General features: G+C 37.6%; 1 protein-coding gene across 6 annotated transcripts in view; it reads right to left on the reverse strand.

The window, feature by feature from the left end:
• Nucleotides 1-1,182: 1,182 nt before the first annotated feature.
• Nucleotides 1,183-26,169, reverse strand: part of NAALADL2 (N-acetylated alpha-linked acidic dipeptidase like 2) — a 421,863-nt gene continuing 396,876 nt past the window's right edge. For all 6 annotated transcript variants that reach the window (XM_048314549.1, XM_048314548.1, XM_048314546.1 and 3 more), the window contains 2 exons: nt 23,674-23,872; nt 1,183-9,046 (listed from right to left, as the gene is read on the reverse strand). In XM_048314549.1, coding sequence (XP_048170506.1) covers nt 8,848-9,046; nt 23,674-23,872 — 398 coding nt within the window. In that variant the 3' untranslated portion in view covers nt 1,183-8,847. The remainder of the gene's footprint in view (nt 9,047-23,673; nt 23,873-26,169) is intronic.

Genomic DNA, 26,169 nt, shown 5'->3' on the forward strand with positions numbered 1-26,169 from the left:
ACATCTTCCACAAATTAGTCTTTAACATTACATGAGATATTCCAGTCAGAGCTCTACTTTATAGGGAGTTAATTTATCAAATGAGGTTAACTATCTAGCCATGATTGAAAATATCAACAAGGTATTCATTTTTCCTTTCAATATGGTGAACAGGAAAGCAGTTTCAAAACCAAAACCCTACACAAATTGAAAATAAAAATTGGAAATACACATTCTTTTACAAAGGCACTATTCTATTACACCTCTCAAGTGCATTTTAAGTACACAAAAGCCTCCAAGTTCTCATATAATATAAGCAAAAAAATGGAATTCCTATTTTCCTGAGATAAAACCCACTTTATAATCTCTGGACCTCTGAACCACAGGAAAAAGCCTGATCATCTGAATTTCATATAATCAGAATATTACATACAATCAAGATTTTCAGAATGGATTGGTTTCTTTCTTCAGAGAGTATTGAGGCTGTTCAGCAGCTTTCTTTTATATATTTTAGGAGTCTTACCCTGAATACTGTGAGTTTGACCCAAAGTCTCTGACTACTTTTCAAAATCTATGTTCTTAAAAAAATAGAGGGACAATTTCTTCCCACCTGAAAGACCAATTACCTGAATATCTGGGCTTTCTATATATACCAGCGCCCAAAAATGTGGATAATTCAAAGTTTACATGTCAGCAAATTATTCCATCCCAGGTTCTGAGGTTCTGTCTAGCTGTTTTTTTCCTTCCTTGCCTTTTTCCTTGTTCCCATTATGCTTTAATGCCCTGGGATCTCCATTACTGAATCAGCAGCTTGAGAGAAATATGCTACAGCTTACTGGCAGAATCAATTATAAAAAAAGAAAGAAAAAAAACAACAAAAAAGCAAATGAATATAATTCTAAGCTATTCAGTGCAATGTACATTATACACATCTGCATATTCCAGTTTAATTTCTGGCAACAATATCACTATGGAAGAAAACATTGTCTAACTCACGGTGCTTTCACAAAATGCCTCTTACTGAATTTCAGCCCACAGTGCCTTCTGTACAAACACTCTCACAAACTCCAAGAATCATATTCAGAGCACAAACAAATAAAATGTGCTTCTTAATCAAAGTATATAGAATCTACTTACATTAATGGCCAATGTTCCCTTTTTATTGCACTATGTTATAAAAGTACAAATTGATACAAAGTAAACTAATTTTGCAAATAAGCTGTTTTATTCAGACTCAACATTGTATAAAGTGTCATAAAAATCAACCTTTCATTGCACATTTCCACACAACATGATATTTATTGCTTTCCAGAAATCACTGCATCAAGTTTATATTATTTCATTGTCAATAGAAAAAAGTAGTTACTTAATATTCTGCATTGACTAGCTATCATTTTTGGCAACGTGATTTTGCTACGTGAAAATGTAGAAGTAGATGGAATGACAGAGTCATCACTCAGGCATCTCAAATTCTATGTCAAGGCTTGATAAAGGTGACACAACTTGACAGCTGCTCTTCTGCACACAAAAGACAGAAATACTTGCATATTCCATCTGAGTAGGTAAACTCTGCAAGGTGCTGCAGACTAAAAAATTCCAGTTTGTATTGAGAGCAGCACGGACACTGATAACAGCATTTGAGCATTAATCTCACAGGTGCAGCAATGAGGACACACAACACATTACCACACACCTGGGTATGAATGCAATGCTAAAATCTGGCCTTACACAGAAGAATTATTATTTTTCACACCTTACTAAAACCCCTAAAAGTATCTGTTTCAAGTATCTTAACTTGTGCTTGCTCACACTGTATGTGAACAGCTAAAATACTTGGACATGAAACATTCCCTGAATTCAATATAGTTCTTCTGGATAGGGAATCACATTCGTTTTCTATTTGTCTCAGAATACCAAATCACAGAATGTGGGATAAGAGTATGTTGCATATTAACTCACGTAAACTGCAAATGGAAAACACAAGGAATTTGTGTTCATCTTATTTGCTCTGAGGATGAAATATTAATGATCTCCTTATTTCCCCTCTAGTGGATTCACAGACTATAAGATGTTTCAGCTGTTGAGAACATGAAATGAGACTGCATGAAAAAAACAAACAGTATCCAAAACTATTTCGGAATCCTCAGTGTACAGGATGAAAACACCAAAAGCTTGGGAAGTCCTTGCCAAGTATTTTATTCACTTTTTTTTAAGGATAGGGGCATCAGCAGCTTCTTTAGCAAGTTCACCCAAAAGTCAGACCCGTCCACCTCTCCTTGGGGTCATTCACACCAGCATCAAGAGTGAGCTACACAAAACCCAAGTGAGGCTACAAGGACACTAATTAAAAACTGGAAATGTACTTAGAGCTCAGACAAACCCTCGACATGCCACCTGCAGTAAGGGCTCGTAGCAGGTGCTAACAGCACTTGGTACTGCATTGCTCTGTCAGCAGCATGGTCAGGGGAGTACAGCTTCAAATGAGGGAAAATTAACAGGTCTCTGCAAAACGACTGAAAAATAAATTCTCTTAAATAAGTGCCTCAAAGCATCACACTGCACACCTACAGCACTGCATGGTAAAGCAGCCACTCTGGTATAAAATATCAAACACAGTAACAGTCAGTAAAGGACCCTCTCCCAAAGACCATGCTTTGAAATTCCACTCAATCCTATCAAATAATGCAGCAGTGATCAGACCAGGTGGTGTTACACTGTCTGAACACTTGAGAAGTGTTCCATAAACATTAAAGCCAGAACACGTTTAAAAGAAAAATAAAGACCAAGATTTCATTTTCAAAGGCTTGCTGGAAAATAAATCAGAGAGAAGTAGCTTAAATAAAATGCTCATCTTTTTTAACCAAATGGATTAGGCAGATGAGGAAGCATATACTATATTTACACAGCAAAACTGTTGTTCTATGCCTTTATTCTGATTAAATTTCTTAAATTAAGCCCTTGTATTAATTTCAACCTGCAAAATTTATAAAAGTATGTCTGCATTAACCCATGCCAACATTTATAATAGCTATAAAGTTAATTCTAGATTATATCACTTGTACATACACATTTATATTCTGCGCTGTGGGCTTACTTAACATTGACCAAGACACTCCTCTCAATTAAAAAAAAATACATAGTCTTGCTTTAGTCTATGTTGAGAGATTAAAGAAAACAGACTAAACAGAAATAATTGATCTTCTGATACCGAATCTTTTTGGAAATTCCATTAATAGTGGCCAAATTCTGCTGACCTTGCTTACATGGAATAGGACCCTGGTAAGTAATTATGGTAAAGTCAACCCTGCTCAAAAAACCAGACCAGGTCAGTAAGACTGAGGGGCAACATAATCTTTTTTGCAAATTCATACAGGTGTACATTTTCTCCAGCTATGACAAGTGTGTATGAGCAACAGTAGAAAGAACCAGCGGCAGTGGGATTATAATTAGAAAAATCCAAAGGCTTAACAGCAACATCATTTTAGTAAACATACAGTCTAATTTAGGTATTTTTAAAGCCTTTGCTTCCCAGATGAGTATTCATTATTCTTAGGCACTTCCTAGGCTCAAATGTGCATGTTCAAGTACAGGTTTGTGCACAGGGCTTGAATCATCCTTAAAAATGTAAAACACTGCAGGACAGCATAATTACACACGTAAGTTTGGTATGTAGCCATCATCTAGCAAATGCTGGATGGTACCTGCAAGGTCAGAGAAATTCTGTGCCTAGATACTGCCTGTTTTATTTTGTAGACAGGTAGTAGGTAGCACCAATTCTGATTCTTTGTCTATAATTTCTTATTCATCCAACTGCAGAATTGGATTCAAATAAACTTCAAAAGTTTGTTTCAAAACTTTCAAGATTATCACCCGGCTACACTGCTACTTTTGAGGGAATTTCCTGGTCCAGACATTAGAGAGAAAGAAGATAGGAAAAAAATCTGCTTCCATTCAGTCAAGCTATAACTGAAAACCTGCTGCTCGCATGTACTCAGAAGTGAATACTTTGAATTTAACAGATGATGTCTCCTAACACTTTATCCATTTGGATCTGAGCAGGACTTTTCCACCACTTTCAGCTCTTTATTATGGTCAGCTGTACCAGGAATAATAATTTAAACTTGAGGGAGGTGAGTTGAGAACTGAAAGGGGAACAAAAGGCATGACTGAGATCAGAGAGAGAAAAGAGGGGGATTAACTTGGTGGTTGGCAAATTAAAGGGGAGCTTAAGAAGTGATAAGGAAGCAGAATGGAGACAGAAAACCAGGGGGAATGGCTGAGAAAGGTGGTGAGGGATGGGAAAAATCATCACATTACAAAAAGATGTTAGAGAAGCTGAATGCAGGAGATTGGAGAAGATGGTGTTAGAGGGAGAGAAAACAGCCAGATGGTTAAATCCACCCAAAACTATCACTGCATTGGTATCCAAGAAATTGTTATCATTATTATAACATTTAATAGACCATAAATATTTTTGTATTCTATATTTGAGACATTTACTTGTGCTACTGGAGACTCTTGTCTCAAATTCTGTAGATTCAGAGCCCCAAAAGAAGACACTTTACTTTGTTTTGAACACCAAGAGTGCTGTACAAGGCTAACTCTTTCCCAAACTCAGGTCCAAGGCATTTAAAATGAGATTTGTTTCTATCACTCACTTTTCTGGGACTGGTGTGACACTGCTAAAATGTTACAGAGTGCCAAAGGGAAGGAACATCTTCCACACTGTGCTTGTTTCCTGAGATAGCGACAAAGCACACCACGATGCCAGAGGTGCCCACTTCTGAGTGGCACAGATAACAGCTCCCAGCACAGGGCCTGGCAGGGAGATCTTCACTGCTCCTTGGAAAACACAGACCAGACATAACATTGCTTACAGCATTTGACTCTTTTAAAGCCAGAACGAGCCATAGAATTATCTTACTTTTCTTTCCACTCAACACAAGCCATACTGAGCCCCCAAAGTCTGGGTAAAGTAGATGCATTTATAGCACACAGCTACACGTGCTGATGAGTGATTTCCCTCCCTGCATTTTCTAATGCATCTCTTGTTCTCCATCAGCCTCCTGAAGTACAGAGAAATCCCAGGATTGGGGACCAGGGACTGTACAAAAGACCTCAAAAGATAAGGACATTAGTTTCTATGACTTAAACTCCATGGCTTGAAGGACAAATCTCATACAAACTTTCCAACATGTAACTGTGAAATCCTAGAGACCTTGGCTGAGAGTTTTCACTAAATGAAATTATGGTTACCTTTTGAATGTTTGCAATTGAACTAATTACAATGACTTAACAACTTAGAAATACAGGGAGAAAGTTGGAGGAACTGTTTCTACAGAAGAATGAAACACGTTCTCCGTGAGGGTAACCATGCACTGGCACAGATTGCCCAGACAGGCTGTGGAATCTTTATCCCTGGAAGGTACTCAAAAGTAATCTGAACACAGCTGCCCCGGGGAGGCTGTTTTTAGGTGACCCTGCTTGAACAGGGAGGTTGGAACCTCCAGTTGTTCCTTCTGTAATACCTGAGATTTAACCTTTCCCCCTGCAGCTGCAAGAACTGAGGTCAGCTGCAGTGCCTCTTTTCACATCTCTAGACTGAAATATTTTCCTAAAAGGTAAGTGAGGTAGTGCAAAGGGTTTGCTAATTTTCTCATGTAGTCATTATTTACACCTATGTTTATGTAGATGTATCATATCACTGCAAGTAAATTAATATTGAAAATACAAGGCATTTGTGTGTTTGCATATTCACACAGGTACTCTTTTTTCTTGGATGATAAAAACAATTCACTGCCTTTTTTAAGGTTAGTACTCAAAACCCAGCTCCCATGTACTTTTTATTCATCTGACTTGATTGTACTTTAGCTTTTTTATGGACTCTTTAAAATACATACTAATAAAACTTTATTGGCTTTTTATTATCAACTGTCTCGACATACAAATATTGCAGGCTGCAGGGATTTTCTGGTCACTGTGAGCATGACTCTAGATTAAGTAGCAATCAATGCATTTGTTATAGTGTCTCTTGCAATTGATGTTTCTGGAAAGCTAACACATTTTTAGTATCATTCAGGCAATTTGCAAACGTACTTCTGCCTTTAAGGGCACTCTGTTTATTCCAGTACAACATAGGAATGAACTCAGTCTGGGTAAGCTGTTCTGATTTACTAACTCCTTCCTTTAGCTGATGTTCCACAGCTGGTTGGGCAAAAACCCTATGTTAGAAGCACATCAGGTACTTAGGACCTTAACTTGCTATAAATTTTTTGAAGTCAATAGGTAGGATTTAAAAATCAATGGAAGGATGTGGCTCAAAAGTGCTTTTTTTTTGAAAGCCATAATGGTACAAATATTATCACTGAGCACTCACTTACATGTAAGATCTGAACATTGAAATAAAAGCCTACAAAAGATCTGCAAGTGTGAGATGACATTGAAATCAATGCATTTAAGTCCCTAAATAGCTCATCTGATTCATCTCACCAACAAGAACATCTGATTGTCCTAGAATAGACAGACATTTACAATAGCAGTGACTTTCTAGTGGAGTACTTTAAAGTCTGCTATTTTAAAAGTGGTTACAGAAGGGCATTAGTGAGAAAACAAGATAAGTATTTTAGTTAGGGATTACAGGGTTGAGAAATCATACATGAGGGATATTGCTCCCACCAGATTTCACTGACTTTGCTGAGTACACTTTGGTTGCATTAGAGATGGGTTTGGTGGAACATTCTAAGGATGAGGAAGCCATTATTAAATTCACCTGGTAGAGTTAAAGAAGATGTTAATCTCTATTTTTGGTCTCCTAATGGCACCTGACCATCATTTAACACCATCGAATCACAGCACTCTAAAGAAAATATGTCACTAAATGAACTGTTAGAAGAGTGGTCCCTGTTACAAATATAATTCAAGTGTAGCATCCACAGTACATCCCCAAGTCCCCAAAATAAACATACAATTCAACCACTTAAATCTTACCATAATTAAAACTATGAAAACAAGGGGATGAACCAACATCATAAACAATGTTACTCTCCACAAGTCAAATTCTCTCTGCACTAAACAGAACTGGTGCCAGCATTAGCAAAGGAATCATCATCAACTTTTGCTAATCATATGCCAAGGAAAGCTAGAGATAATAATGTCTGAGTCCATGCAGTCCCACTGACTGGTGCTGAACAAATTCCCACTGCAGAGGCTGCTGTACAAATGCACAGCTCTGCCTCTGGTCAGGCCCGGGGGGCTTTTGCCCACTATTCAGTCATAACTTATGAAGAAATGTAGCAACACCATGTGTTGTATGTACACAGTCCTGGGCCATTGCTTGGAGAGGCCCCTTTGCCAAGGACTTTGGAAACAGAAACCCAGATCTGTAAACAACTCATTTCTTGCTATGTGAAGTTTAAAAAGTTTTTCACCAAATTGTGCACTCAGAAATTTTCCTGAAGGCAATTTTTAAACATTAATACAGAGACTTTTTCCATTTTTATTACAACCTGAAATGATCCTGTAATGTTTCCATGGCAAACAGGGTAACAATGCATTTAACATTTCCATCAAATAAATTATATTTAAATCCTAAGTATCTATATAAAATTAATTATTTAAGCTCTAAACTTAGAATCATTTGAGACTGTAAAACCCAAAAAGGGCTTAACAATTTTAACTGTTTCTATTACTAAGACCTGCAGTTCTCAAACATATATAGCATCCCCTCAGAGGACACTGAACCTCCTGATCCTTTCACTCACAGATTACTTTGGCTAACAGGCAATGGTGTGATTAGAACCTTCCACCAATGGAAAACAGATTTGAGTTTTAGCCCTGCAATATGCCTCACCAGCTTGTGCCTGCACACTTGAATTCCTGGTTCTACAGCAGGGAATGGATTTATGTCTTCCTTGTGGTTTTTTGACAACAATCCAGGTCCTACATGCCAGGCCTGATGGAATGAGCCAGCCTGGAATAGTGGGTGGTGTGGCAAAGAGTGATGGAATCCCAAAAATTTTCCCAGGATTTGGAGGTCTTGTTTTTATTTACAGCTCTCTGGAAATTTAGAGACCATGAAGTGGGATGTTTCAGGAATGTTTGATGAAAGTTTGTAAGGCTTGTAGCCTTGTAAGACTAGGCAATTCTTTTATTTAACATAAATATTCAAAGCATTTTTGTGCAAGTGTAACTACTGATTCATACACTTCAAATAATCTGAAATCATCACAAAAATTTCCTCTCCAAGAAACATTAGAGAAAACAACTCTTTATTTTCATACAGAAATGGAATAATCAAAGTTTATCTGTATTCTCAGAACTGAGGTATTTATTGTTCCACAGGAGTAAAGGTGTTTTGTGCATTTCCACTCCGGTGCTGGATACCCATGGAAATACCACATCCTTCAACTACTTACTCTGAACGGAGTAAGGAAGAAGATGAGCTTGCTGAAGACCTTAGGAAACTTGAGTCAGATTTTTCTGACAGAGGAAATGGAAATCTCCCCTGGGTGCACATCTGGGGTGTCTCAGAACCAGGGCTTCAGCACATCGCAGGACGTGCCTGGTACTTTGCAAGATTGAGCTCTTAGTCATAAAAATGTATTCTACATACAAAAATACAGCAGATGTCCTTCCAAAAATCATCTCTGAAGTGTTACTCCCTCTCTTTATGTTTTATACATTCAGGAACAGACATTTGAGACATACTGTGAACAGTGCAAAATACTGTTTTACATTTCTTAAACCACGTGTTGCAGTACCTTTAAGCGCCAGCTGAAGAAAAACTTTGATCCTCAGAGCAATTCTGGTCCAAGTTGAACTTTTGTTTAGCAAGTTGTAAACAAATGTCTTGGAACACAGAGAATCCTCTCATTTCTTTCCAGCTAAGGTGGTCTCAAACACATCAAGTCCTGCTTTGAAATAAACCTGAGCTGAATTGATGCTGTTCAGAACCTCTGACAAGGCTGCTTGAATGGTCTCGTTTGACTGATGTAGTTTGCAGTGCTCCAGTGCCTCCAGCAGTACTGAAAACTGGCTGGTCCTGTCATCCAGTCTGTAAAGAATATTTCTGAAAGAGAACAATGGAGAGAATGGTAAGCTTCCTACTCAAAAATAATCCATCAGATGCCATCAAGAAACCCTGCAAGTATCAGCCACAGCTTACAGATGATACATATTGTGCACAGTAAAGTTGACCTGTGACAGAGCGAGAGGCAAATGCATATTTATTATGCCTTTATAAACTGAACCTATTCACTGAACTGCATGTACTTATATTGGAGTAGTCACTAAATCCATCAAAGAAATCTCACATTCCTCTTTGACCATTCAAGATTTTATTCAAAAGCATGAGCCTAGACCTATCACACCCCTCATGAAGGATTTTGTGTCTCAGATGGATTCCATTTATTCCCCTCTAAAAAAAGTTTGGTTATTGCTGTGAACCCTCAGCACAGGTTTGGTTCTGTTTTTGTTTTTCCTGTCTTCTCATGTTATTTATTTCACACTTCAGAGGTGAAATTCCAGCTGCATTGAAGTCAATGGTAAAAGTCTCCTTGCCTTCAGCAGAGACTTTACTTCATCAATAATCCTTTGTGGGATCAGAACAAGAGTAACCTATCTTTAATGTCCCATACTGAAGGAAGAAAACAAGGAGCACACACAGCTAAACCCTTGTGAAACAAAATCTGTGTTTCTAATAATATCTGCAAAAATTTTTAATGGTTTGTAGAAAAACAGATGCAAGAGTATTGTGTGATCCCTTGGAAATGTTACTTGTATGAGGTGTGGAAGGCTCAGGATTCAAAGCTAGTCAGTGATTTTAATGAGACTCTTTGAAGCAGACTATAAATGCTATCCAAAAACAGGTGTAATCATTATACTAATTAGAAGAGCACATAAATATCATAAATCTCTACCCAGGAGCTCCTTTGACTGTAAACGTAAATGAGTGAAATTTGAAACAGGAAAGCAAGAGTGATTTGGTGCAGGACCTTATCCTTAAATACAGGACAGGTGTCAGGGCAGGGGAGAAGCTGTTTCATGGAGAATCCAGCAAGAACCAGGACAACCCACACACTTTGTTAGTAACCTAATGGCACCACAGAACATGCCAAATGGCAACTCCAAATTAGTAATAAAACTGCCAAGTTTATTTACATGAGACAGACGAACACCGAAGTGTATCTTATCATTCTATGAATCACCTAATTGCCAGTCTGCCGGGGGGAAAGGTAACAAAGTAGCCCAGTAAATGACAACACAGAACACCTACAATCTTCTGCCATGTTTTTCAGTTTTAAAAAATGTTTTGTATGAGAATCAATGCTTTTCAAAGATGTGAAATAACTCCTGTCCTCATAAGGAAATTTTTCAGTGTATGTTTCTGCCCCCCAATATTGGGTATACATCCAAACCCAGCAGTGTGCAGAAGGAACGGTAAGTTTTTCATCCCCTGACAGCAATACATCCAGACAGTTCAAGGGGTCTGCAATGCAATACATTGGAGTTCTAAACAGAGGAGGGAAAGGGTTTGAATCCAACACTGCAGCAGAAACAGTTTAAACAATAGGTCATCACTGATATAGACCACTTAGCCTGAAACAGGTTAGGAGTGCATGCAAGAACAGCTCAGTGGGGACAGAAACCTGCACCAAGAGTGCAGAAACAGGCAGATGTGGCAATAACTTCCTCAGCTTGCACTGCAGCAGCCACTGGACAACTCCCTGCTTCCTTAGCTCTGAGCTGATGCTACTGTTCCCTAGCTATGGTGGAGCTCATGCTCAAAGCTGACTTAAGTTATCTCATGGACTGTCCCAAAGCAGTCTCTGTGATACAGTAAATGAAAACTGTGTATGTTGAGACCCAGATAAATTCTTGGTTGGTTGGTTTTTAAGGATAGGCATAGATATGGGAAACACTGCATTTTTCAAAGCAGGGATTGATTTTGCTCCCTCAGTTCAGGGACTCCTGCTGAGATCAGTGCAAGCCGAACCAGGCTTTTGAAGAACTCTCCTCTATAGTTCCTGTAGTTCACAGGGAGAAAGAAGCCTGCTCACAGCCCCTCAAGCACCTCCAACAGCAAGGACAGTGCTAGAGATAATCACGTTTCTTTCTACCCTCAGGAGAGATCTGGTTGCTGGTGGCTGGGAGAGTTTGACTGAGCTGGAATTCTACTCCAAACGCCTACAACACTGGTGCCCTGGACTGTGTTAGGATCCCTTTATTCCTTTATGTCAACTTATAGCAATATCATAAGACAGCAACCATCAGCAGAGCAGCACTAACTCAGAAACTGCCACTAAGCGCCAGAAACTAGACCCTAAAGACAGGATGGCCTGAACATTGGAACATTCGGGGACTGCTGAGACAATGTTTGTGGTGAATAGGAACAGATCTCATGTCCTGTCTTCAAATGTGCTCTAAACAAGGCACACAAGCTAAAAAGATGGTTTAACCTGACATATAAGGGTGTTAATACAGTTTAAATCTACTTCTGTGATTTTGGAATCGGTGTTGGTTCCACAGTAAATCCACAGGCAGGTGATCCTAGTGAAAACAAGTATTCCTAGTCCACCCCACCTGAATGCAGGGCAAATTAGTGTCTGATGAGAAAATCTGAGCTGTTTGATGAATGAAAGAGACAAGCAGTCCACTGTCATAATTTTAAAATAATATCTTAACTTCTGAAATAGTAATATGACTTCAGAATAGCTGATTACATAGTATAACAGAACCTAATTTTTATTTTTATGTATGCAAACAACAGTAAGTAACATAATACAGCCCCCCTTTTTTTCAAATTTTCTGCTAGGAGTTCTCACTGGGATCTTGTATTTTCCAATTACTTACCTTTGCTTGGCAAGCCATGCCACCCCTTTGTCACATAAAATTATTTCTCTCTTTATGCATGTTCATGAGAGTCAATTTATACAAGTTTACTTCTTATCCCTGTTGAAGGGATCATCATCCCCCTTATCCATCAAATGAAAAAAATGGTCAGTTCAGTTTATTACTTCCAAGCCTTTACAAGTCAGGAAAGTGTTTTCATTAAAGATTACACATGGACTGCAAAATAAAACCCAGCCATTTCATTGACACAAGGTATCACCATGCGCCCACAACATGCAGAATGATAACAAGAAACTTTAATTTACACTGTGAAATTCAATTACTTAAACATTCCTTAACACAAATTGGTTTTGTAGCCTACACCTCTAAAACAATTCCAGCCTCTGACCTAATTGCTTAAGTATCTACCTTCATCTTTAACTATTTTGATCTTATAAATATAATTCACAGAGTCAGCCTGACCCCTACAAAACAAAAAGACACTCCTAAACAGAAAAACTGCAATACATTATTGATGACACTAATGAAATTACAACACACATCATTCATCTTAACGAGCTTGTTTCTACGACACATCCCAGTAACCTGAAAAGTGTAGCACTCAAGTAGGAAACCCAATTAATAACTTCAGGCAGTACCACTGAAAGATATAAAAGGGCTACAAACAAAACAGCCTTAGCAAAGTAAAGAAACTATAAACAGAGCCTCTTCTATAATTTTTATGAGGCCTTGGCAGGCCTAGGAACATAAGCATTACTGATCAAAATAATGCCATTAAATGCTGTTCTACATAACCACAAATAAGGAGGTACCGTCACACCCACCAGAAGGAATTTGACAAATTCTTGAATGACAGATCACACTAAAAATATACTGACTTTAATACAACTTCAATATTGGAGCAACTGGACAGTACAAGATGAAACTAGATTACCACATTATTCTTGTCACAAAAAACGATTTTTTAGCTTACAAGAAAATTTTGTCTGTAGGTAATGTACAACACAAGATGAATTATTCAGGCACTTACAAACAAACTCCTATCTAAGAGCCCATGTTAGAGATTTTGAAAAGTAACTATTCAATCATTAGGACATGATTGTAAGTCTACTGTCCCACATGAAATGACTGCAGGTTTTCTCTGTGGAATCACAGTAGAATTGTTTAGCGATAAATGCTACGGGCAGCCTCTGTCTATTCCAGTTATAACACAATGTGCATCCTCACTTCGGCATCCTCACAAACTCAATTTCGTAATTTCCTAAATTGTTTTTTCTTGTATTCTCCAAGAAAAAAAAAAATAAAAAAAGCACACCAGAACAAGGATTCTCTGAATTTCCCTTTCTCCTGATACTGTTCAATTTTGAATGCACTTTTCTTACATTTAGGAGTCTGTTTTCATTCGTGTTTGTAAGACATGGTAAATGTAAGACCATGGTAAATAAGTAAATGCACTCTATTAACAATATTTACATATTGGGACTTCCACTTCCACATGGTGGTTATTTATTGTAGGACATAAAAATATCAAAAATTCTTCTTCTCTGGGAACAGCACAGGTTGATTTATACTGGTTTATTTACACAAGTTGCACCTCAGAAATTTTATGGTGAACATACAGAAGTTTTCCTTCTTCCTCTGGGCCCCTTATCCTTTTGATCTCCAGTGGTTCTTCTCCTTTCCTCTCTTCTTATTTTTTAAACCTTTTTGACACCCACATGCAGTTTTTGTTATCTTACCTATTTTATTTCACAGCACTATTGTGGCAGAAGGTTTATAATTATAAAATTACAGCTGCTGGCCATGTAAGATTAACTTTTATCAGGATAAAATATACGCCCTGGTGAACTGTCATTACATGTCATTAAAGCTGATCCAGAAGAAACTCCTTTATTTCCTACAATGCTTGTTCCCTGCTGGACCGAACGCTGGAAGTCACGGGCTGTGGGGCCATGGGATGGAACAACTCACACATGGCCAGGGAAGAGGGGGATGTGGCAGCCAATCATTCAGGGCAACTCAGCTGTAAATGTCACCATTCCTTCACTGCCCTAAGTCCCCACAAACCCAGCACATCATTTTTAAGGATCTTCTACTTGTAATATGCTGTTCCTAACTTTTGTTTCCTGCACATCCTCTCATTTTTTAAAGAGCCATCAGCTGCCTTCCCTTAGTACTCTCATTTACAGGCTGCAAACTGTTCTACCAATATATTTTCCAGGAAGTGATACATTTAAAACCTTGTACACTCAGAGGTGAGTGTCTGCCTGAAAGGGATGTATTTGCACGTCATCAGCAGTTGATAAGCTGCAGGTAATCTAGATATCAAACTGAAATAAAATCTAACCAACTGAAAGGCATTTCAAAGGCACTGTTATGTGACAGTGCTAAACCAGGTAAACTCACTCCCTGCTAGATACAAATTTATCTTGCATAATAAAAGACAGGACACCTCTAATTGAGTCAATTATGGCAAATGCAGGTTGTGGTAAGTCTGCATGAACAGAATCCTGTTGGGACATGGGACTACAAGGAGGTAATTATTCCAGGTTTGAGTACATTTCTGAGAGGTCAGTTTTAAATAGGTCTTCTTAAAAAAATTAATCCTGATTTTGGCAGCTCTTTGAAGTGTCTCAATGCTTGGCTTGGCTTGACTGCCTGCCAAATAAACAAGTGGAAAAAGAGAAGCCAAATTGGAAGAATAGCGGGTTACAAGATCCATTATCTTTTATTTCTCTACAGTTCTCTTTGATTACAGTCCCTTTTAAAGGTAAGGGATGCACTGTCCTGAAACACACTAATCTCTTGCTGAAGGATCACTAAAGCCTAACCTAACCCTAACTTTAGCATAAATTTCAGCTTGATGCACCTTGACAACTTTAAATCTTTGTGAGGGCCTTGAGTGCACCAATACCAGATTCCAAAGCACATGTATGAGCAATCAGAATCCTAAAGACAAAGCAAAAGGTCTATTTATTAAAGAATTTAAACCAAGAAAGGTTGCTTGAGGACTTTTTTTATGCCCAAAACTCAACATTCACAGTACACATTCGCTTTCATTTCTGTTCTGAAATATGTAAGGAAACTATCCTTTTGATAGTGAAATAATTTCTGCCAACAGAAAAGATTGACATAAAGTATAGCTAACAATGCTAAGCTTGATTTTCTGATAATAGGACAGTATCCTGCAATGGCTGAGAAAAAAAATAAATACTGAATCTCATCTATACAACCTGTAGCCAAACCTTTTCACTTTTGTTAAATAAACAGTAATTACTTCATGGCCTAATTTTTGTTGCTTTTGATAGCAAACAGTGTCTAGTACAATGTATAATAACCATAAACAAATGGGAGCTGGCAACTTGAGGCAAGTAGCAGATCATAATAGAACTGATGTTCTGGAACAGCCTCAAATAAGAATAATGGAGCTAAGAAGCTTGACTATCTTAAAGACTGAGTTTGAGTAAATCAGGCTTCAATAAAATATCTATTGGCCAGTGCTATATCTATTACCATGCACTCACAGTTTTCCTCCTGGTGAAAATTTGCTGACTTTAGGAGCTGATTTCTTTCTTGTTTTGGAGTAAACAAGATCAGTAGGTAAGGAGAATCCAATCTACACCTTCAACAGAAGCTGTAGATTACACAGAAGGGGAACAAAAAAATTTCAAATAGGATGCATTAGTTCTTCAGAAGCTGCAAATCACTATTTATCACTGCTAAAGAGCAGTCCTCTAATTAAGCATTATTTTCTCTAGGGTTTTACAGAAATTAATTAATCAACTTTATGTAGAAACTCCTGAAGAAGCCACAGAACCCACTGTGAGTCTTTGCTACAGAGCTTCTAAACCCTCTATGCAGTTGATGAGAATGATGTACACCCCATGGAAATGTAAAACTTCCTTGAAAATCCACCAATACGTTTTCAGTGGTTCTTTTCTGTGGTTCCTTAGAACAAGAACTTATATCTATACTTAAAAGAGTGACTATGCAGTGAACAAAATTGATATAACTATTTTAAAATGTTATTTGCTGGCAGCAATTGATATGAAATACTCTTTTGTTAAATTTCAAATAATGTAGCTGTTGGTAACAAATGTAGGCATGTTGTTCTTTGAATGATTTATGCTACACTTTCTTTTCAAGTGAAGGAAACATATGCTTGTGTGCATAATTTGGAGGAAACTATCTGTCTTTTAAGGATGTCTCAGTCTGAAACACTCAAATTCAAAGCAGATGTGCTACTATTTTGAAGAACTTGAGGGAAGTGAATTAATAAAATTATTTCCAAATGGCTCACAGCTGATGTTCTGATGGCTTCATGGAGTTTTTTATTTAGAAATGATGTAAAACATCCTCTTCCTAAGGAGGAATCCCATTTCTAAACAAAGCAGCATGCAGTGTCCAGTGCTTAAGGCAGGAAACTGGCCTGACCTTGATCTCCAGTTCTGATCCTGACTGGGTTTATCACCCTAAATAACTCCGTGCCATGTGACATGAGACAATTACCACAGGTCATTATCGTAAGAGTTAACGAGGGGTAAAAGATTATGTCATAATACATAATCCATCCTTAAAGAAATGCCTAAAGTGGCATCATTATTACCTTCAATGGCAGGTACACACACAAAATTAACACCTTTCTCAAGTCCCAGGTAAGGTAATTTTCCTGTTAATGATCTCATCAACACATTTCTAAGCTCTGTTGCCTGGGTAATATTTTAGTGGGGGAATGTTGCATATTAACTATTTTCCAAATGAATTCCATTTATTTTTGTCCCATGTTCAAGAAGTGTTCTTGGCTAATATTTCAACCATACATGAGTGGTTCTTATCTGCCATGATCAAAAAATGTGGAATCATATATTTCTTGGATCTAAAAAATGTTACCAGTCCTACTGTTTATAATAAAGATAAAATAATGTATAAAATATTAAATTTCTGTCATGTTCAATAAACGATTCAGAATCTAATACTTTGTACAGCTTCCTGAGATCACAGATGATTTTTTTTTTTCTGGAACTAAACATTCTTGCCCTATTTAGCACCGTAAGTGCAGACCCAAGCAAGATTTGCCAGCAAGGGACACAGAGTGGAGCTGCATCCTAACCACAAGACTTGCTGGAGGTTGGCATGAGAGCTCTGCACTGAGCTCACAGAACAGCTGTGAAAGGGCTTTTACAGTCAGCAGAACAATTGCTGTGAGATGGGCTAAAACATCCAATAAGGACACATATTAAAATAAATGTCATTTTACAAAAAAGCCTACTTTTTTTTTGCACAGCAAATATCATGCACATTCATGGGAAGCATAAGGAATTTTATTTCCTGGAAAAAGTGTTGTCTTCAGGACAACTAATGCTGGGTTAAATTACAATATAATAATATTTACTGGATCACAAACATAATGGGACTGATGTATGGTACAGAGAGAACTCTGCGAGTATACAAATCAACCTAATTAAAAAGATGGAAGAAAATTCATGAGTAGTACATAGAGGAAAAATAAATTAATATATGTAAAACCAGGTTTCTTTTCATATCAGAGAAGTCAGAAATCTGTTTTCAAGCCATGACATAATCCCTGATTACAGTGGTTTTCTGCTTTTGCAGGTGTAATGAAAAGATTTTCATGTTCCCTGTTTAAATAAGCTTTAAAGTCTGCCATAATTACAGCTCTGCAGATGGCTAATTCAGTAGTATTTATGCAGCAAATGCTCTTCAAATAGTAAAAATTTACAAGACAACAAATACAGTCATTAATTCGTGGCCATTACATGTATCAGTGATTCCAAAGGAAAAAAACATCTCAATTGCCACTCAGATGGATCAGGTGTTTTGAGTAAGAGTTTCACTCACTTTATTGCATCTCCTCAGTATTAAAAAAGGGCATAATTCAGCATCATTATCAGTCATGAGAAAAACAGTAACCACAGCAGGAATTTGTAAGAGCATTATCAACCTAGTAAATGCTACTGGTGTGTGCTAGGATAAATGCGCTGCTCCATACTTACAGTCGCATAAACCACAATAACACTGCTCAAACACTGTAAAGTTCAAAGGAATAAGGCAGAAGAAAATGGGAAGGCATTTTGGGTGTAGAAAATACATTTGGACAAAGACCTATCAGAGAGAAGGGAGCTGAACAACAACTGCAGAACTGAGAAACAGCAGAGAAGTATTAGAAAGGGAAACAAGTAATGCCACTATTCATAACTCCATTTATAAGCTGTGAAAAAAATAATAGAAGAAAAGAAGTTACAAATTTTGAAAGATGCAAAATATGGGGGTCAAAAGTCAGGCAGGAAATCATTGCTCTGCTGGAAGACAAAAATTCATTTACTCGGACGGAATGGGGAAATCTGAGGTACACAATTCTACAACCAGCACACAATTCTTTCCTTCTCCCCCAACATAATTCTAGCATTGTATTTACAAATTGCACATGGCAGATAATAGAGACAGGACATTATCTACTGCTGCCAGTGAAACATGAATTATTTCAGTATTTCCCACACTAAGATCATCGACACTGGATCAAATCACTCTCTGCTCCACATAATACAATGCAGAACAATAAAAACACTCCATGCATTTGGCTCAGGTCGGTCAAAAAACATCTCAAATATTACTAAAAAGTAGACAGAAATGTTTTCTGCTTGAAGTCATAAATGAATAATTCAAAATGGAGAAAAAAATCTCCAGAGTTTACACAGTGAGACAAAACTACTGTCTTCAGTAGAAACTCTGGGCTAGGGTTTTGTTTTATTTTGCAGGTGACATTGCACTCCATGTTTACCCACGTTACTGTTTAAGATTAGCAGGATATTTGCATCTTTAATGCTTGTCCCCTGTAAATCCAATGAGCAGCTTGTTTACTCATGGAGATATAATAAGGTCTTTAATTTTCCTACTAAACATATCTCCAGAAACTAGACTCTTAGGGCATGTGTATTTTGAAACCTGAGAATCTGCTGCAGTTTACCAGCAAAGCAGAAATAAATCCTATGTAGAATCTACACACCAGAAATGTACATAAAAAATCTCAATCTGAAAAGAAAGTATTTGTTCTGGTGAACACCACACGAGTTGTTGACCAACTTGAGTGGCACAAGTTCAGGAGCGATGCAAATTGCCTTTTTTGAATGGTACTAAAAACATCTTTTGATTGTTCCTTCATTTCATCATGGCAAATTCAGGGTGCACTATCTATCTTTGCTTTTTGCCAGTATTTTGTTCAGTGCATTAAAATGTACCCATTTGTTGAAATTTTTTAGCCCAATGAAGTGTTAATGTCACACTTGGGTATCTGTGATGAAAAGCAAAAGGAAGAAGTTTAACTGGTACAAATGAGCAATAAAAGCTGCTGGAGGTCTTTGATGAAAACACAGATTGCTTTCAAAATCCTTACTTTTCACCTAGTTATTACTCAATTCACTCAATTACATCGATTAGACAAAGCACAATCACCCTTGTAACAATTCCATAAATAGTGGTGGCAGGTGCATACAGCCTTAATGGACAGGACAAACTTGGCATGCTAAGATAAAACTCTTAAAAGAAAGGTTTTACACAAGTTGACTTTGATTTTTTTTATAAAACTGTTAAAAGAACTGTCAGTCAGGACATAACTGATCCTTAGGCAATGGTCCATTAAGAATAAAACCCACCTAACTGGAGCAGAAATGACAGCCTGAGCCCTTGTACGCCTCTTTTCAGCTTTAATTTTAGACTGAAGACACAAACTGTGATTTTAGTGACTCTTTTAGGTTTGGAAATTTTGGGGGAGCACCCCAGGGTATTCGAGGAAATCCTGCATACTTACTACTGGATCCATCTTGTATCAACAGCATCCATCAAATCTACAAATTAGACCTGGACCTGAAGAAATGTGACACTCTCAGTAAGACTGGAGATCTTAGTGCACTGAGTGTGCCATACCTGATCTCCATGAAGTTTGCTTCGTTAGCTCCTTTCTTTGCAATACTATTGTACACTGAAAAGCTCTGCCTTTCAACACAGGGAGAGGATCTCTGTGTGAGTACCTGAGGAGTGCATACACAGACTTGACAGACACATCAGGCTGACAGGTTGTCAGAAGCTGTGGGGATCAGCAAGTATAAAAAATACAACAAAATATACAAGGAACAGGGAGAGCCCTCTTACTGAGCCTAGGCAAACACAAGGTTTGAACTCAGTATTTATGAACACCAGGAAGATCCATGCTGTCTTGCTGTCCCTGATATTGCTGGTGGCAGTGTTTTGGTTGGTATTTCTGTAGAGGGAAAAACATGCAGAAGCACGACAGCAGACATGATCAGTATTTATGGAATCTTCTCATGGCTCTGGTGAGGCTGACCATCTCATGGAGAGGACAATATGCTTGAAATCCTTTTTTCCCCTGTACAGTGCCTAAAGTAACAGAGCCTCTGTTCTTATATTAACCTTGTACATGCCACTGCTGTGTAACCTATGATTATTATCTCTAGCAGCAAAATGTGATCATCAGAAAACACACAGAAATGTTCCACAACAGTATATATTGTAAGAGTGGAAAGCAAAAAATGGCTAAAGGTAAGAAACAAACTGATTTCTACTCATTAACCCATTAAAATAATGAGAAATTTTAAATTAAAAAACAAATCAATATTATGATTATGTTATAAGAAACAAAGAGAGATAAATGAAAAATACCAACAGCAATCCTATTTTATTCCTACACATTTATTCTGGAAAGAGAAAATCTACCCAGGGTTACCACTGGGATTCAAAGAAATTCTTCAGGTACAATAAAAGTCAGCAATTTTCTCCCAACCCCAAATCAAGTCCCAGGGTAACTTTTGCAAAGCAGGACATTCCTCAACCTATTATTTTTCATTCTGCCTAAATTTCTGGATAAGACTAAAATACCCTGATGAAAGCTGTACTTGTTCATTTCCAGCTCAGCTGGAAATAGAGATCATGGGGAACATGTGCTGTTGTTAAATTTGCAGTTCAATGTCAGGAAGTTCAGTTAAGAGGGATGAGCATCTGAACTACAGCATTTACTGACACTATTGAACAACCTGCCAATGTCAATCATGGTTACTTAAATTTAATCAAATATCCTCATCCAATTATTAAAAAAAATTAGTAATTTGAATTCTGTTAGTAAGTTTGATTAATATTACTTCTCGTTATAGATGCATAATGCATCAATTACGCCCAAATATTGCCCTAGGACATTGACTGGAATGAGGCATTTATTTTTTTACAGTACATATATATAGTAAGAGACTGTAGCTATGGGAATGTGTGTGCAAACCATAGAAAAATTATATGTAAAAGATTTATCAGTTCCCCTGTAGTAGAGAAGCACAAGCAGATTGCAACCCCCCTGTAATAAAGAAAAAATCCACCTTTCTTTTTAATTCAAGTTCTAGGAGAGAAAACATAGTACAGATCCAGAGAGCTGTGAATTAGGGCAAACACAAGGCTAAAAATGATGCCTAAAACTTCAGCAAATTTGTCAAGTGCTTTGATTGAGGTTGAGAATATGAGTCCAAATGGGTATACAGGAAGCAATCATTTTTTCATGAAGAATATGTCCTTTACCGTGCACACAAATTCTTCCTTCAGAAGGCTGTAAATTACAGTATTTATGGAATCTTAATGATCTAAACACAGTTGGAGCCTGAAGGTCAAGGCTGCAAACTGCATCCTAAATTTCTGTTTACAGATGAAGCACAGTATTTATTGCTGTACTGCTTGTGCTGCTATAGTTAAAGGGCTGCCAGCATTTCCATTATAAACCACTATTTCAGGGCTTTATAACTTGCCTATCAATCTTCTGACTGGGATGAAACATGGCATACAAGGTCCTGGCTGTGAGATGGGTTTTTTTGTTTGTTTTCTTTACCAAATGACAAAAAGAATAAGCTTAAAGTTTTACAAGCAAAAAAAAAAAAAAAAAAAAGTGTATCAGTTTTTTCAAGTATTTCCAGTGTTCTTGGGAAACAATTATAGCTTCAGAATACAAAACATAACTTCATCAACTAATAGAAGGACTTTCAATCCCTAAAAAATGAAAAATAATCTAAACAAGACTTATGGTTAGATGCTTTTTATTTTTTAATTAAGCAAACATACTTCAGATTTTAAATGGCAGCAAAGGACATCAGAAATCTAACAGCGTCCTTGACTCTGTTTATCTGTGTAGGTTTACCATTAAAGGTAACAATTACACACCTTGGCACAGTACAAAGGGTGTATTCTTTTTAAATGGCATCTAAATGATGATGCACAAGGTGTCCTTTACTGTTGTATATTCCAGATGATGTCAGGTAAAATTATTCAGAATAAAGTCAAAGCCAATGTTTTCTCCCAGACTTAGAAATCTTGTATTGTTAAATCTTGTATCAAATTTAATTGAATTGGAGGGCAACAAGTACAACATTTTCACTTCCGCAGTGTCTCCTTTGCCAGTGTGACAGTACTTTTGCTCTGTACCAAAGTACTACAGAGAGCAGGTGAAAAATTTGTTACATTATGTCTGCGTATCTAGGAATTATATTTTGGTAAATAACAAACTTAATAATGCAAGCACTGCAAGAATTTGAATATTAGAAGATGTGAAAACCCCTCTTATTGGAATCCTAAGTTTTGACATAATTTATTTTTACAAATAAAGAGCTGGGCCAGATTCAACGATGTTGAATGTCGCTGTTGCAATGCAACACACATATATTACATTATTATTAAACATTATTATTAAATTATGGCTCCTTTGCAACACCACACTAGTTCAGACAAGACAGACAGCATTGCTAAACCTGGAATATTAGACTTTATCTAATCCCATTTTGGCTTATATCTTTATGTTATAAATCCAGTCACAGCAGGAAGTAAATTAGCCCCTCCCCAGATGTAATTATTCTATTTTCTTTATTACAGCTGTAGGGCTTTTATTCACTGACACTGTTGAGTTCCTGGTAACTACCTTTGGTTTTTTTACCTTTGCTTTTGTTAAAAGATGACTGCATTTGTTTTATACCATTGCTAATGACTGGAAGAATCTATTCCTCCTGTTGCTGGAGCTTTCTCCTTTCCTCTCCCACCTCCACCACATGTCTGTTTTATGTCCACTTTACACCATCACTTGCATGAGACACTGGATAATCTCTCCCATCAACTGAAATCAAAATACTGTTTTGTTACTTTAGTTGGTTCTGGCGAGAGACAGAGACCTGCAGACTTCTTTCTTAGAAACTAAAAGATGGGATGACTACGACATCTTAAAACCAGCCTGGGTAGTGCAGCTGAACACATAGCAGAGAAGAATTCCAAGCAGAAACAAGATGTTATGAACAGTGACTGACTCAGGCCTCCTCATTAACTGAACTGTACTGCTCTTAACTCGCTGAAATGCATCCAAGAACGCTGCTATATAATTAAATATGTTAAATAATGCTATGGAGTTTCTTGTACAGTTCTGAATCGTCAATGAACTGTACAAAGTTTTAAATAAAATATAGGTGGAGCTTGCCAAGCAGTATTAGACTTCAAAATATTTTCTACTTCTGAAAGCTTCCTGTACCATCTGACACAGGTTTCTGCCACGCTGCCTGGGCTGCCATCACACCATACGTCGTTAGCAGCAATGTCATGACAGAAATGCTACAGTGCTGCATTCTAATGACCCCTTGCATTGTAATGAATTAATTTTTTCTGCAGAAAGGATGTGATAGGAAAAAAATAGCTTTATTCTTGGGTACTCGCTGAGGTTTTCGTTCTAAAGACAGTTCTGCAAACCAAGCAGTGTTGAACACCATTTTAGCTCAACTACAGAACAACGGGGCACTGTACCTGTAAAGTCCTGGAGGAGCTCGATGAACCAAGAAGCTTTTCTCCAAGCCTTGTAGCACATCATTGAGCATCCTGACTCTGACAGGAGCTCGTTCCTTGGGGTCATTGGCTGGACGCATCTCATCCGACTGGAACAGCTCCGCCGTGTCCCTCAGACGTGATGCCACTGCCAGCAGCTGAGGAATGCCTGCTTCATCACCTGGGAACAGGGAGAGCAAGACAGTCACCAGTGATTCAGAGACCACTTATTACTCTTGCTTTCAAGTCAAAATTAATAGTCCAATTAAAACCTGAGCCTCTTTTTCCCCTTTGAGCAGAATGGAATGGGTCAAGGGAAGCCACAGATCATTCCGTGTAACCTCTGGTCTGTTTCTCAAAGATCAATTTGGGCTCTGATGCTTTAAGATCTAATAACCTGTGAGGAATGATTTTGGGGTACAGCTTGAACTCTAGCATTGGAAAAACAGGCATGCAGGAAGCAATGGTTATAAATCAAGAACTACAACATTTCCTTCTGAGACTGCATTTATTCAATGTCATTTGATGCTATTGCTCTCAAGTCTGAAAGCCTGTGCTTGGATTCCATAATGACTGCTCTATAGAATGTTGTAATATGCAGAGTTTAATTGAATTTGAGTCAACATTTTAGAATCTTAGAGGTGAACAGCAATTGTAAAGGGTATGTGAAATTGCTCCTCTTAATCACTTAAGTCATATGCCAATGAGCCAACTTTAATTGATATCCTAATGCATATTCTAATCCAGTCAATATTTTCAAAACTTTTTAAACTTGGAGTGTTAACTATTGCCTTGTTAGCAACCCTACTGAGAGAGCAAAGGAATAAAAGCCTGCAGCGCTTAGGAGCACACCACAATTTCAGTATTTCCCTGTTCATAGTCCAGAAAGAGAAAAGTGAATTGGAGCACTGTGAATGTGCAGCCTCCTCCCACCTGCAGGGCAGGTGAAGAGCATGGCCTCCTTTCCCAGTGTGTACATGCACTGTCCTCATCTTTACAAGCACATGGAGAGAGAAAGCAAAGCCTGAACCTGATATAAAGTCAAAAGCAGTATCAGTCAGCACAAACATTCCCAGGATGCAGAAATTATCCTTAAGGCCAAAATTCACTTTGCCTATTGACAAGCAATCACGTATCCTTAGATCTTTCAAATAATGCTTTAATCAACATAAACCATACAGCTCTAGGAGCTGTCTCACCTCTACCTGAATGTGCAAACCTCAATGAGTTCAGTACCTTAGGGACTGAGCTAATTAAGCCAAGAAAGTGGTTCAAGACTCAAGTTCAATGAATTTTAAACTTCCTTGTCTAATATATACATGGAAAAAATCACAAATAGTAATTGGAGTACACTGAGGAGAACACTGAGGTTTAACCTCAGCTGGCAAGTAAGTACCACACAACTGCTCACTCACACCCTCTGGCTTCCCTGATGGAGTGGGGAGAAGAACTAAAAAGTTAAAACCCGTGAGTTGAGATTAGAATAATTGGAATAATTTAAATTCTGATCAAGTTAGTTTGATGCCTCAGAAAAATATTCTCCAAGCATGGTACATTTGGGATATTTTGTAAAATATCATTATCGTTACTTTTCAAATCTCCGGCAAACGTCCTGTGCAGCTGAAGAACTTTCCATTCCCAAGTAATGGCAATATTGGGATAATGCAGGCACTGTGCATACCTCACCCTGGGACTTGTGTCCATATGGAAATGTTTAAATTCACCCTGTTAGAAAGAATCCTTTGGTTTCAGCAAAGCACTTCGTATTCCAAGTAACATAAAACTTTTATAATTTTTATTCTGAATCTTATATAAACAATTTAAAATGTCAGCTTTGCCTTTTCAATAGGGAAGGTGAGATAAAGGGAAAATCCGTCTTTCTGTATTTGGAAATGAAGCCAACCATACCATCCTTTTAACCATAAAAATCCTGTAAATGCTCCCACTTGTTCTCCACAGCCCCTAAACCAACCCTGTGTTTGTTTTACACTCTAAACCACCTGTTAGAAAACACACATCCAGGCCCTTTTTCAGTACTTCAGTACAAAACCTGCAAGTCGGCCAGTGTTACCTCAGCCAACTAAGGACAGAACAGGCATCACTGAACTGCACCACCAAGGGAAACTGATTTCTGCTCTTCTCAGGCTGACAAGATGGGAATGGAAGGGCAAATGATTCTTCAATAAAACCCCACATTAACTAATGATGTTTTAAACACCTTGTTATGCTTCTACAGAGAAAATCAAGCACAAGTGTTACTTTGCTTAAGAGAAAAAAATGCCACATTATAATATTTTGTATTCTTTGTCCTTTTGTCTCCAGTACGAATCATGATGAATCATCTAAGCTAGTTGTTTAGTTGCTGTAAAAATAAAATTGCAAATACAAGAAAGTGACTCAAGAGCATGTGCACTCTTGATCAGGGAATTACACTGTTGAATTTCATTGCACTTGCTAAATGTAACTGGATCCTATTCA

The sequence above is a fragment of the Corvus hawaiiensis genome, chromosome 10 (assembly GCF_020740725.1).
Source record: "Corvus hawaiiensis isolate bCorHaw1 chromosome 10, bCorHaw1.pri.cur, whole genome shotgun sequence".
Taxonomy (NCBI): Eukaryota; Metazoa; Chordata; class Aves; order Passeriformes; family Corvidae; genus Corvus; species Corvus hawaiiensis.